Here is a 15,744-nt window from a genome sequence, read left to right as displayed (position 1 = left end):
TACCTATTTGAAGAATAATTATTTTAAAATGCAACGAAACTGTACATAATGATGTTCAACATGTATACTCCATTGCGACGATGACGCTCTGCGTTTTAAAGTGGCTTCCTTATCCATATAGTCTTATGCATAATACAACGTTGTTTGCACTGTGAATTAGTGAGATAATACTTGGATAAAAATGAATGTCTTCGTGACACATCCAGTAACCTAATTGTGACTAATATAATTGGAACATGCATATTCTAATCATTATTGCAAGTACTTCTCTCGGGCAATTAAATTATTTAAGAAGAATATATTCAATGATAATTGCCACTAAATCTGTGATTTGAGAGAAATATTATACCATACTTCTTGGTATTATTCAACTACTAGCATTTCTGTATGACTTAATAACCTTCTTGGAGAGATATAATGCTGAATTGTTTTAAAGCAAGTCATAAATTAAAGCAGAAGGAATGAAGAAAATTAAATTAGTACGTTTTCTGCATGCATGATGAATACAATAATGTCAATTTTTGATAGAAATCGCACAATCCAATTGTATATTCATGAGCTTATACCGCAGTGTTTGTCTTATGATATATACGAGGAAAACACGTTGCTTATGTGCACTTAAGATGAGTGAATTAATTCTGACTTATTGTGACTAATTAAATCTGTGCTTCAGAGTCAGTTGTATAGATATGAAACGATGTATGAGGCATCAGTATACGTAGTATAGACCCTATGGGAGCACCATGTGAGGACTTATATGGATGTTGAGGAAATAATGTTTCGTTATTAGCGATTAATTGTTACGGTTCTAAGTATTTCATCATTCACAAATATATCTCAAAACCTTAATAGGTTAATTATCCTTTAGGCAGAATTTAGACATTAATTTGTACTTAATACTAATACGTTGTTCGACACCAATTTATGCACTATTTTGGCATTGCCTACAGCCCGTTCTTCGTACTCTAATTATGACAAAATGCTTTCAATCAAACAGCTATCTTCATAAATGGTAATGGTAATAATTCAATTTAGTTCAAGAATTTGTCAAATCTGTTCAACAACACTTGTACCTTACAGATTATAGAATTCAATTTTTAGTATCAGAAGAATAAGAAGATGTATACTTTGTTGATATTGTCCAATATTGATATTCAACTGTTTAAAGGCCCATTCAGTTATTTGCTCATCCGGACGATCGTAAAAATCATTTTGTCATTGTCATAGATGGGCTAACATAGCCTGCGAGTGGTTCAGCCGAAAGCCGTCTATTTAAGACAAAATACGTCATTTTACACGAATCTGTAATTTAGATACTGACAGTATCTAAATTAGCTACATGTATTTGAATGGGGCTTCAACTTCGTCAGTACTGCTGTTTTCTTCGTATTTTGCCAAATATTTCATTTCAAAAATACCAAATGACAATGTGAATGACTTATCCGTCACTTTTAAGCACTTTATAAACAAGTTTGATTTTTTTACACTTGCGCTGGGATCACTGAATTGGTCTTTAAGTATCAAAGTCGCGGTTTGAAATCAGTCTCAACATCTCACATGGGAAACCATTGGGGCAGATAGGTCTATGGATACATATATCAATAGACAAATCAGAAGCCGACATTTAATCACAGACTGAAACGGAGATAGATTATTTGTCTTACAGCACGCAATAATGATTGTGTAATTACACGAGTACTCTCCGTGTTTGCATTTATACAAGTCAAGACCGGCCAGCGTTTGAATCAGTACAAATTGGCGCTACCATGTATAGTTTCTTATCCTTTTCTTTTTGACTTCTGACATACATAACATATCTTTCTTATCTCCCGCGTTTTCTCATCAACAGTTTTCCCACTGAAACAGCACGGTGCAGACGGACACTATGAGCCATAATGGCTGGCCTTATCTACAGAAGCACGGTTCGGTAACTTATATTACCTGTCATGGCTCAAAAGTTGACCTCAAGTTATGGAGTATGAGTTTTTGTCTCCTACACATTCAAAGGTCATTCTGTGAATACGCAAACATATTGGGGTTACCAAACTGTCTCCTGGTATATGAGAGTGTTTTGGATGCTCGTGTGACACGTGGATGAAGTCTTCAAGACCGCAGTCTTAACGCGTTGCACGCGACAACAAATCCCGAGGGATACTGGCTAATAAAATACTTAAAAATAAAATCTTATCTAGTTTTAGGCATAATCAAACTATAAACTTAGCCACAACTACTTTAGATCTGGGAAGTTTCAACTCAATTCTAACTATGCATATAATTTAGAGTGATGAAAAATAGAATAGAATGTCATATTTTTCCACTTCCGGTTGGCGCCAAAAAGTGTTAAAGCATAAAATTGGTATTGTATACGTCCGCCGAAACAGCTGCAGCAACAAAATGCTCCCAGGAAAATGGTATACATTGTAGATATAATCATTTTAGCGATAAGTCAAATGTATATATGGTGTTTACATGTCTTTTATTATTTAATGAAATTTCATTGGCGCGGTTATTTTTATTAGAGATTCCACTCCGTCTTTTTGACGGCTTAGGTTTCCACGTCTCGGTTGGAAAAGACACGTGTGCATTCCAAAGAACATGAATTCCTCCGAGTTCCGCTATGTTGTTTCCCCTGTGAACTTCCAGGTGGGATTTGTTAGATAATTTGTAAAGTTCAAAGATCAAACATATAATACTTATTTCATTTGGATTGATAAAACCATTGAATGGAGTTAATGACGTTGTAAATCGTGGGTGTGCAATATTGGGTATATTAATATTATTGCTGAAGCTCACATCTGGTTGTATTTTTGTCTATACTTAGGGATCATGAATTTATAATATGATAGACATTCTAATATATGGCACTTAGTAATAGAAACCCAAGGTGATTATCTATAAATCCTTGTAAGATATTTCAAGAAAATGATGAGCAAGAAATGGGATGTTTACGGAGCCCGGGAAGTGACATGTAATTGTTTTAAAAATGTATATCGAGATAACCTGATTGTCTGGAGATAATCAGAGGTTATCTCGAGATAATTATCTTGATATGATATAATCACGTTATCTCGAGATAATCAGATTATCTCGAGATAAATTTAAAAAAATATCTCGAGATAAATTTAAAAAAAATACATGTCACTTCCCGGGCTCCGTATATGTTTTTTTGTGGTAAAAAAAGCATGTAAAAAACATCTATGTGGTATATGAGCTACCAGACTTTCATTATTTGTGTATTCTACCCACTCTACTTAATTCCTGGAACCCAATTAATCATACACATCGACAAGAACTTAGTTGTTGAATACACATGTACAACCATGAAGTAGCCTTAAGTATTCAGTTCCTCGCTCGGCATGTGATTTCCATCAAGTTCTGCTACATTTTATCATACGTGTGAATGCAAATGATCATGAGCGTAAACACGTTATGTATGTATGTATGTTAGCAAAAATGTGTTTATGCATGTGTTGGAGACAATTACTGATGAGCCTCTGAAGGCTTTTACATTTCTAACCCTACCTTGCTTAGAATTATGCCGGAATTATGACGCCTGTTTTTATCATATCTTGCAAAATTTATACATCATTTGTATTCGCTATATACGGATAAAGCGGTGCTAAATGCAGATACTAAAAGTACTGATCTACTGGACCATAAACTGCTGTAATTTTTTATTTAGAAAATATGCAGGTATTTATTAAATAAATTTGCATAAATCAGAATTGAATAATGCATTCAGTATATACTGTAACAGGTTGACCTGAGATTATCTGCAGAGTGAGGTCAGACAATCACGAGCTACCAATGACTAATTACCATGACAACCCTATAATTATTGAAAATTTTACGAAATGTCGGCAGCTACGTTTTTGTAATTGTATCGATGTGGCATTGAGACGGTATCAGGTATCGATATGGTTCGATTGATTAACATTATTTTTGATAATTGGAATTAACGGAGACTATTATTAAAGACAGAGATAAAAAGTCTAGTTCGCGTCTGAAATTCTGACAACTAGACTGAAAATGCTGTACTGCGCAGGTCGGCAACCAATCACGGCACGCCTTTGCCCTGACGTCAGACGCGATTAAGTCTTTTTATCTCTGTCTTTCATAGGAAGTCCTTGTGATAATTGTGATTTGATAAGCGGTATATCGTGTCTATTATACAGGCTTATCAAAATGATCGGAACCCATTGGTTTTGGACAGGTATTTACTGAAACGCCTACTTATTCCAAATGCAACATCGTAGGATCCTCTTCAAATGGCTACAATCACGCCATCGTGTTGTGTCCTTGAGTAAGGCACTTTATCTCGATTACTCTTCCACCCAGGTGTATAAATGGATACCGGCATTCTCAAATGCTGGGAAGGTAACACTAACAGACTCGTCGTGGACATGGTGGAGGAGGTGTGGTGACCCCTACCCCAGCAACATTTCATGGTGGAGTCCAGTCTAATCGCTAACGAAAGAGAGACGGGCACTCCGTCCTGTAAAAATGCGGATTCGACTCCTTTACCTTTACATTTGTATCACATTAATTGAACACAAATTGGTGGATTTTATGTTGCATTTTAATGAGGCAGTCTTGTCCATAACCAATGGAAACTGATAGATACCAATCATTTTGATACAGCCTGCAGTAAGCAGTCATCGCGTAAAAAACAACATGGTAAATATAGCGAGATTCATTAAACATTCATCATGTCAATTGAGTTTTATGAACACCGATCAAGCATGTCTCATGTCAAATTGTGGCGAAGCCCATTTAGCATTCAACATGTAATTACAATTTTATTCTGATAATATAGCTTGTCGATTTGGCGATAAATGTTTTTATTAAATTTACTATTAATAATTATGAGAGATCTCGTTTCATAATTTAACCTATATTTGATAAAGCATGATTGCTAAAACATTATATAATGAAAGCAAAAGTATCATTCCGGCTAATCCATTTAAAATCCACACTATGCCGCCCTGTGGAAGATTTGATCAATATCTTCCACAGGGTAAGCATTATTTTCATATGAACAAATTATGCAGATCCATATGAGTTCCATACACCCTCTGTGAAAGATTCAACCTGTATCTTCAACAGAGGGAGGGTAAGTTTCAAATTTGAGTTGGCTAATGTGCTTATTCCATTTGAAATCAATACTCCCCTAAATATAAACGACTGTAAATTGATGATATTGTGATTTTGCGAGTGTATCCTGGGTGAGGAAAATCTACTTATTTGTTAAAATTGCTACAATGGGTGAAATGGTTTTTCGAGAGTATCCCGGATGTTACTTCATGCTGTATGACGGTAAAATATGGTGATGACGACGATGATGACGACGACGACGACTAAGAAGAAGAAGAAGAAGAAGAAGAAGAAGAAGAAGATGATAATGATGATGATGATGATGATGATGATGATGATGATGATGATGATGATGATGACAACATAACTCAAGAACCACTTGACCTACAAAATATATCTGTGATATTTGAATTATTCTAAACACTCGCTATGAAATGAGGAATACAATTATTGCCAAAGCTCACTACCATTCACAAGATGTTGTGAACTACCAAATCGTAACAGTTTAAAAATATATGCTAACCTTAAGCTGATTTATCTATCAGTTTATCCGGAATATTTCCATGAATTAAATAGAACAGAAGACACAATTTAAAAAGGGCTTTGGACCTGAGGATGCCCTTTACTTGAACACGTAAACATACTTGACCTGTGTATACAAGGTGTCTGCTCCTCATCAGTCCATAGACTCACTCGCTAGGATCCACAACATGCCCATCTATCAGGGCACAGTTCATTAACCATAATACAGTTGCACATTCATTAAATGACCTTTGACAATTTTGGTACAAAAACTCATACTCAAAAACTTGAGGTCAAATTTTGCACTATGATTGTTTAATTGAGGTTATTGGGCTATGCCATTGGGATGAGGCCATTGAGGTCCATAGTGACTGTAGCTAGCTAACTTAACTACCTATCTGGCGAGTTAGCCGTCTTTATACATTATTAACACCAGTCATCAACACGGAAATGAGGGAGATCGCTGGCAGAATTATTTAACAATATAAACGTGACTACATACACTGTTAAGATAGGGATGAAACTTTCCAGTCCAATACTCTTCTTGGAATCGATTTCTAGACATGTTTAAAATCTAAACACCAATTTAAAATCTAAACACCAATTTAGGAACATATGTTTAGTCTTAAACATATTATGTCAATTTACCCCATTAGCACATCACATCTTTAAATGTTTGAAACCACAAACATAATTATTTTTAAACACGTTTACACTAGGTACCCACAAAGGCGAGAAAGTACCCATCTTTGGCGAGAAATGGCGAGGCTAGGCGAGGAAGGGCGAGGAAAGGCGAGGTAGCCTATTAAAAAAGCAAGGAATGGCGAGGTTAAGATAACTAAATTAAGTATATGTATTGCTTAGATCCTGGGTAAGTTTGACGAGGAATGGCGAGGAAAGGCAAGGTACATCCAGCACATCCAGACATCCAACCACAGACATTTTGTCTGGAATATAAGTAGCACCCAATTAACACCCATTGTTATCTCGTTGACTCAATTGGTCATAACCAATTTTATTACACTCAGCCAGAGAGCCACAGAGAGCCCAGGAAGGTTATGACCAATTCAGTCACTCTTACATGACAAAATGTCTGTAGCAGGTCTGGATGTGCTGGATGTACCTTGCCTTTCCTCGTCATTTCTCGCCATTCCTCGCTTTTTATCACCAAACTTGCCCAGGATCTGAGCAATACTTAATTTAGTTATCTTAACCTCGCCATTCCTCGCCTTTTTTAATAGGCTACCTCGCCTTTTTTAATAGGCTACCTCGCCTTTCCACGCCCTTTCTCGCCTAGCCTCGCCATTTCTCGCCCAAAATGGGTACTTTATTTATGATTTCTTTATTCTTTATTTATTTATTTCAAGACCAATTTCCATTTTCTTGTTCCCTCTCCTCGACGTCCTCCTTTTTATTATTATTATTATGTACGCAGGAAAACTCGTTAACTGCTGCAGTTAAATAAGAAAAATTATACTGTTCTTTCTTGCCCTCTTTGGTTGTATGTGAGCTTTACGTGTGTATTTTTAGACTGAAAAATCTCTTCTGTTTCCTTGTATGTAAAAAACGCAAACCTTACGGCAACATTTAAGAGAAGTCAGAAACGATATCGATCAGTTTGCCTACATTATATTGAACAAAATACGGATGTGTGAACATGTGCTTTGCCTTTGAAGGTTAACTGTAAATGGATTTAAATAAAATCAATTAAGATAAGACTAAAACGTAAGTTACAGATACTTGAAAGAATATTATTAGCTTGTTTCGTATAAGTCAGCGGAAGACTTGTCTAAATCAACACACTTGTCAAGATTTTATTTAAGTGCGTTTATAAATCCACTGACGTCTGAACTTAACCAATATACAAGACATTAACAATACCCGATTATTTTTAGATAACATTTTATTTCATCCTAAGCTATATTTGCAACATTGTATTTGATCTCTTACTTCAAGTATTTTTTTAATGCAATCTGATATAATTCAAAACCGAATTTAAAAAAAATAGTTTGAGTATAATGTCCTGCCAACAAGGCCAACCTTATTGCTCAGGTCAGCAACCAATTACGCTGCGTCTTTAGTTGAAGATTTGAAATTCTGTGACAGTCTATGGAGATACATTTATTTATTTATTTATTTATATATTTATTTATTTATTTATTTATTTATATTCATTTATTTATTTATATATTTATTTATTTATTTATTTATTTATTTATTTATTTATTTATTTATTTATTTATTTATTTATTTATATTTATTTATTTATTTATTTATTTATTATTTATTTATTTATTTATTTATTATATTTATTTATTTATTTATTTATTTATTTATTTATTTATTTATTTATTTATTTATCTATTTATTTATTTATCTATTTATCGATATCTTTATGTATTCGTTACTTATTTATTTTTAAGACCAATTTCCTTGTTCCCCTCCTCTCCCCCATTTTGTAATCATGGTAATTGCAATACGCAGAAAAACTCGTTTTTGTATGCTAAATAAGAAAATGTCAACTGTTTGTTCTTTCTTTCTTTCCCTATCATGCCTATCGGCTGTAACCAAGCATTTACGTGTGTATTTTTAGACTGAAAATCTATTCTATAATGTAAAAAAACTCAAACCTTGCAGCAAACATATAACAGAGACGGCATCAGTCTCTGTCTACATATTACTTGTCTCATCTTCACTGGTTATATTGACAAAATACAGATGCGTGAACATATGCTGTGTCTTGAAGGTTAACTGTGAGTTGACTTAAATAAAATCAATTAAGATAAGACTAAAAAGTGAGAAACAAATACTTGAAATGTTTTTGTCTTATTCATCTTTATTTATTTGGCACGCTTCACTGGCAAATTACACACATTGTCCAAGGTTAAGGGATTTTGAATGAGCCAAGTATCATGGCCATGTCGTAACGAGGTGAATGGCCGGTTATTGTTATACTAATTATGTTATCAATATTAGGGCTATTTCACGAAAGGTCATTAGTTCAAATCTGCCTCCAGAAGACATGATGCATATAACAAGTACAAAGCAAATAAGTTAATCAATATCACTTCAACTGGGGTTTTCTTTTGTGATTTATGCAAGCTCTATCTTTTAGAATACCCTACCATTTTTTACATTCACAGTGTATGTGTATGGGTCGTTCATAAAAGACCCCCATTGAAAATCTACAGTGGTAGGGTATTCTAAAAGAAATCCGCATCGTGTCTTCTGAAGGCAGATTCGAAGTAATTAGAAAAAGAAATGTTAACTTTCTTTGCGTGCACTGCAAACAGAGCAGACGACACTAAGTGAACGAACATGAACGCGGACGTACGTGCACATGATGTTAACTAATGTTGGTGTCATTCTAGATTGGTGCTAATTGGGAACGTGACATCGTGAGTTTACGTACCGCGTTTGCGCGTCTAGAGATTGAAAGACTATCCTACAACGTTTAGAGTTTTGAGAGTTTAGGTTTAGGAATTAAACAGAAGATGCTTTTGAATTTGACACCTGTGTTCAGGTTTTAAATGTTTAAAGTGGAAGACCTGTCTAAATCAACACACTTGTCATGACACGATTTTATAAAGTGCATTTATAAATCCGCTGACTTGTGAACTTAATCAGCATTGAAGACATTAAGAAATACCTGATTACTTTAAGATTTCATGTTAATTCATCCTAAGCTATTTCAACAATGCTAGAGACATAATGCAACCTTGTATTTGATCGCTTACGTATCTCCTTAATGCAATACGATAGTTGAAGATTTAAAATTCCGTGACCGTCTATGGAGATACAAACATCAATGTATTCATGCTTTTCTATTGCCTTGATTTTGTATTTGAAGTAGCTACTACTAAGTGCTTTTAAAGCTGGGACGTCTTATGTTGTATTGACAAAATAGACTAGGCTTTTGAGATCCCACCTGTTTTAAGTACATTATCTGTACACTTAAGTACTCCTCACAATAGTATACTGAAATGGTACCTCCTCAAAACACTGTACAGGCCTATTATGCATAATTGATGAAGGTATCACTGGGTTGGATGTTTAGTAATAAGAAGCCTCATCTGTCTGTATTTAAGGTATATTGATTATTGATTCTTGGGCAAGCTTGTTTTCTAAAGCGGTGCTGATTGGTATTGGGAAAAGAACGTTGCAATTCGATCGGTTATTGGCTGTTATTGGTACGACTGGTCAGTTGGATGTAAATATGAGCATGACCAGGAACTTTAGATCTTCATTTTGGTTGGCATACAATATATGTTAGCCTATATTATAAAATTATTATTCCCCGGAATAAAATTTTAACATTTGATCACGAATTTCCTCATCAAAACAACATGATCATAATGGTAAAGCATTCTTAATTAGTTTTAAATGAACTATTATTAAGACTGCAATAGTTATATTTAGATCTATAATTTGCCCTTTGAACATGTTATAATCCCAAGCAGGGCAGACACAAAACATGTTTTTGTCAAGATGTGACAGGCCAACTTAATTGGTATGACATGTCAAAGAATAAAGATGTTAGGAACACCTCATTAAATGTTGTCATCCCCTCTTTTATAGTCATGGAGGTTATGTATCTTTTTTAAGTTAAAGGCATTTTTATTCTGTGGTATCATGTATAGGGTGGTTGCACGGAAGGCCATTAGTTCAAATCGTCATCCAGAAGATTTGCAAATCCATGGAGTACAATACCAATCACCTGTTAAAGTGGTATTTGATTCTTGTGTACTCCATGTCTTCTGGAGGACGATTTGAATTAATGACATTTCGTGCAATCGTCCTAAACAATCAGAATGATAAAATACTTCAGCATTTTTGTTTTACAACTTTTGAGCCCTACGGCTTATTATATACCGTACAAGAATATACGGTACATCGTAATCATTAAGGTTTTTTGTCAGAAATAAAATCCTTGATAATTCATATTTTTCTACTAATTCTGTGATATCTTAGATGTTGTTTTTCTAAGCAATAGAGGGTATTCAATACGACGTCACTCATGACAGAGTCATATGAATACAATTCTATCCTCCATAAGGTACCACGGACCAATTCGCATAATAATACAATAGGTAATATGAATAGTTGTGGAATCGATCTAGAGACCTGTCCCTCTGTCATCTTAAGCTATAATAGAACTCTCCTCCAACATGGCTGCCATTTCAATTGTTATACCGTTCCGGTTTGTTTATTGCATACGGTCTATAACAACTGCAAGGTAATGTCAATACTTTAAGCAAAACAAATACTGGGCTGTTTCGATTAAAATCCATCTACCCCATCTAGAAGACATGAACTTAATCCCCCGCACAGGGGGTGTAGATTGCAAACGGAGTCACCCATTCAGTAACTTCATTTGAAGTTCACACTCCCTGTGTGGATGATTAGGGTAATGTCTTCCATTGGGTGTGTATGGATTTAAACTGCAATAACCTATTATATTGTATCACTTATTTTACGACCACTTCCATCAAATCACTGATGCATTATTTATTTTCATAATAAACCAAGTAAACTAAACAAATACGGAAGTCTATATATCAAAAAGAAGTATTTATCATATCACTTACGCGTGGTGCGCTATTTGCTGCATCCGCAATTCACTTATGAAAACACCACAACCTAGTATTACATTAAATACTTTGTTTTTCAGAAATATGTGAAAAGAATTAGTCCCTAAAGAGACCAGAGTCTATAAAATAAGAAGAGATGATACCGAAATGTCAAGTTATTTTAATAATTATTCTCCATCACACGGGAGGACAGGATGACGTAACGCAAGTAGAGACGGGACCACTTACTCACATCTTAATGTGGTGGGATGCAGTTTGTGCAACTCTACGGTGTAGAGAGCATTAGAACATAGTCTAGTCACGGAGTGGCCTTCCTCAGTGGATGGATACTCGGTACGCTGGGAATAACCTGACTTTATCCAAACGTCAAGCAAATGTATTAGATCTTTAAAAACCGATTGGTTAATAAGCTACTTTCTATTTAACCGTATGAGTACTACCTGCTAATTGGTTACAAGAAGACTACTATGATTTATTAAGCCAATCAAAAACATGGTATTAATGGTAGGGTTGAAGAGGATTGAGCTGAAATATTTAGAAGCTGTATTTTAATTGGTCATTCAGATGAATATATTACACAATTAGCCATCCAAAAAGGATGTATGAAAGGCAGTACATATAGGTCTCAAGGGGGTTAAAACTAATTGGTTAAGTAACCTTCATAAGTGTGTTAAGTATATCAATATTACTGCAACATGAAAGATCACAGATCAATTATTGCATACTCTGCGAGGATAAAATCAAAAAAATTCTGAAGATGATTTTGAGTGTTACTTTTTGTATTGATGTTTTATTCAGAAGAGAACGTAGAGGCAATTAGGTTGATAAGCAGGAATTATATTGTTTTACATATCGGAGTCAAATGTTCATTATTTATAGTGAAAAAAGCAATAGTAAATAATATATATTATATAAATTGATAGGGTTGACTGGACCACAACGTCCAACCTAATAAATATGGTCAAAAATAAAACTAATAATAAAAATGCAAAGTAAAGGGTGTCCTAAAAATCCTTTACCATTTTAATGCTACATTCCTTGTACACATAGTATGTACAAGGAATGTAGCATTTCTGACTAATGTGAATGGATTTTCATAATGATGAAACCGGTAAGTATAGAACCTCATAATAATTAAGTAAAATTTACCTCAGAACAATATTTGCCACATTATGTAAAATGTTAATTGGGTAAAATTGATTAAAATTTGAGAAATATGATCGTTCATATTATAAAACTGGGTATATACAATAAACAATGCGCACTGTTCATTCGTCATAAAACGGTGGATACAAGGCCAGTTACTTGGATAGCAGCTTGTTGCTTTGAAAAGGTAAAGAATGTTGTTGAAAAACACAAGACACAATAATAATAATAATAATAATAATAATAATAATAATAATAATAATAATAATAATAATAACACTAATAATAATAATAATAATAAAAATAATAATAATAAAAATAATAATAATAATAATAATAACAATAACAATAATAATATGTTCCTGCTGCTGACGATGATTTTAAAGATGATGGTGATGAAGATGACGATGATGCTAATGATGATGATGATGATGATGATGATGGTGATGATGATGATGACGATGGTGATGAAAAAAAAATCCAAAACATATCATTATTGAATCATATTACTGAGTTCGCATAGTACAAATTAGTTGGACCGGAGAGACTTACTCGGTGGGTATAAGAACTCTCCGAGATATTATATTTGAATTAGCATTAATCCAGTAACTAGGCCCTATGGTTGACTTTAAAATAAGCAGCTCCTCCGAGACTTTCTATAATCACTATGTGTATTTTCTCTGAATATATTAGCGTTTGGGACCCTGGTAAGGTAACACCTTACTAACACGCCTCGTATACAAAATGTTTTGGTGTCAGATGTGCACTGGCAACGTTTTAAACATGCTTTCTCATGCATAACTGTAGATGACGTTCTTGCGACAACATTGAGCTGTTCCAGTTAGAATCCATACACCCCTATGGAAGACATGACCTTAATCTCCAACACAGGGGGTGTAGATTTCAAATGAAGTCACTCATTCAGGTAACCCTATTTGAAATTCACACTCCCTGCGTGGAAGATTAAGGTCATGTCTTCCATTGGGGGTAAATTGATTGTAGCCGGAATAGCTTATTTCCGTCATGAGATGATTTTAATATTAAAATTGTACCTTTTGTTTTTTATTTTTTGGGGTGTGTGTGACTGTTGATTATTGCTTTGAATAGCGAGGCCTGTTCTAATCAAAGCTTGCGTATATTACATTCATATCCATCTCAGTAGAACATTCCAGGTTTTTTTCAATTAAGAATAATTAAAAGAAAAGAATATGAAAAAACTGCACTCCTCTGACTGACTTGACTAAATCCTAACATTAATTTAAACCCTAGTGCTGTAAACAGGTGCAAGTTATACAAACACGTAATTCAACAAGCATTTAACTACTCTTACTGGCCAGGCGTTGCAGTTAATGGTCTGTATTAATTGAATATTCTTATCAACGGTGACATATCTGAAATAATTTGATAGTGGTATATCAGATGAGTGGAATGTATATATGTACGACCCTGTTGATTGTTTCTTCTGTTGATTATCACCATTGATTTGCATATAACAGTTCAGTTGATTTACCCGGTTGATTTGTATAACGGGTTCATTTGCATATAGCAGTTACTAAGTTGATTCACCGGCTTATATTTGAAAACGGCTTATTTGAATATTCGAAGTAGATACAAATATATCTGAAACCATGCTGAGATAGAAGTAGATATTATCTGAAATCATTCCGATTGGATCGAAGTAGGTGCTTCTAACAATTCAAGCAGAAGTAACAAAAAAGTCGGTATATCGACTCAGATATAATGCTATTAATACTAGCGATATATTTACAAGAGTTTTAACTTACCTAGCCGTATAGTTGAAGATGGTAAACTCCACACAGTTAGACAGCAAAATGATAGACAAATCACTAAATATCCATGCAAATATTCCATATTTGTTATAAATCACTTTTGTTGTAAGCGATGAATACTAGAGCAATGCTAATTCCAACTATCGGAACCTCACAAGCGAGTTGATAAACGCTGATACAAAAAATGGCCCCAAATAAGGCCTCGAAGTTGATCCAGTTATATTTTTTATTCCAATATATTGTCAAGAGAATATAAAAAAGCTGCTTAAAAATATGATAATAATTACTGATGATGGTACTGACAGTATCTACTTTGTCTTTCTAATTGACTACACCACAAATCTTTAGTTAATGACATAGTTCACGTTCCACGAAAAGAGTTTTCCGACTCGCAGACGATGTGAAGATAACGAATTCCTGTAAAATATCCTTAGATTGACGAAGATATCCTAAATTTGCTCCTCAAGTTCTCATCTCCATCAGCAGATAAAAGCGTGTCCTTCTGGAAGTCATTTATTTACGATACATTGGAGAAAGTAAACGTACACCAAATCCGTCCGTTCGTTAGTCGGTATTGCGAAGTGTCTGTCAAAGGATCATAACACACCACACAAGTTAAAAAATACAATGTGTTAGTCGTGATGAACTATAATAGAAGACCCTTAGGTTGGTAAAATTGATCGTTGCAGGTATGCGACTGCGGTAATAGTGGTTTAACTCGCCGGGTAAAAGGACAAACAGTTGAGCTGCTGATGCGGATGCATCGATCAAACCATGGTAGATGGATTGAAAAAAGGAAAGATGAAATACTAGGAGTTAGTGTGTTGTATGCGAGTGTATGCACGGGTTATTTGCTCCATCTCTCTCTCGTGGTAACGAAATTCTGCTTTGCTAGATTGCGCTGCATATGCAATGGGACTATCGTACGCGGCGCTGTTCTCGTAATAAAGGACCTTAAGAGACGTCGTGTTAATTAATATGGACTAAATCATTTGGAATACTTATCAGGCAAATAATATTTTGACCTTTGTAATAATATTAGCATTTTCGTAGTTCAACTATGTTAAGTAAAGTAGAACGACGATCATGGTGAAGAACCGAGACTAAAATAGGGCATTCCGTTTAAATACCACACTCCCCCTGTGGAAGGTTTTGGAAATACTTCCAGAGGAAGTTTCAACTTTGACATCTCAAAATATGTAACAAAGGTGATCATTGTGCAAGATTATAAAGAAAAACATTGCACGGATAACTACCCAGTAAACACAAAACGTTTGAACAACGTTTTAACCAGGTTATATTTTGGGTTTTGGTTTTGGTAAAAACATTTTAGTCATGTTAGCAATATTAAATGTCGGTTTTTAAAGGGCATAAAAACGTTAATATAATATTAGTTGCACACATTGTTTGCCAAACATGTTGTCAACACTTTTAAGTGTTAGAATATGTTACAATGAATTAAAAAAATGTTTTTGAATGTTATGAAAACGTTTTATACCATTATATACCCTCTATATAATTGGACAGTTAAACGGTTTTTAGTAACCTTTTCTAACATTTTGCGAATAATGTGAAAAACGTTTTGTGTTTGCTGGGTAAGA

At 34.3% G+C, this 15,744-nt stretch overlaps 1 protein-coding gene across 1 annotated transcript in view; it reads right to left on the bottom strand.

Moving 5' to 3' along the window:
- Positions 1-14,287, bottom strand: part of LOC140140964 (glutamate receptor ionotropic, kainate 2-like) — a 215,599-nt gene extending 201,312 nt beyond the window's left edge. Inside the window, 1 exon segment of the mRNA XM_072162732.1 lies at positions 14,138-14,287. Coding sequence (XP_072018833.1) covers positions 14,138-14,225 — 88 coding nt within the window. The 5' untranslated portion in view covers positions 14,226-14,287.
- Positions 14,288-15,744: the final 1,457 nt, after the last annotated feature.

Source organism: Amphiura filiformis, chromosome 19, assembly GCF_039555335.1.
Source record: "Amphiura filiformis chromosome 19, Afil_fr2py, whole genome shotgun sequence".
NCBI classification, from domain to species: domain Eukaryota; kingdom Metazoa; phylum Echinodermata; class Ophiuroidea; order Amphilepidida; family Amphiuridae; genus Amphiura; species Amphiura filiformis.
Note: the sequence above shows the minus strand (reverse complement) of the source record. Positions and strands in the feature narration are given on the sequence as shown.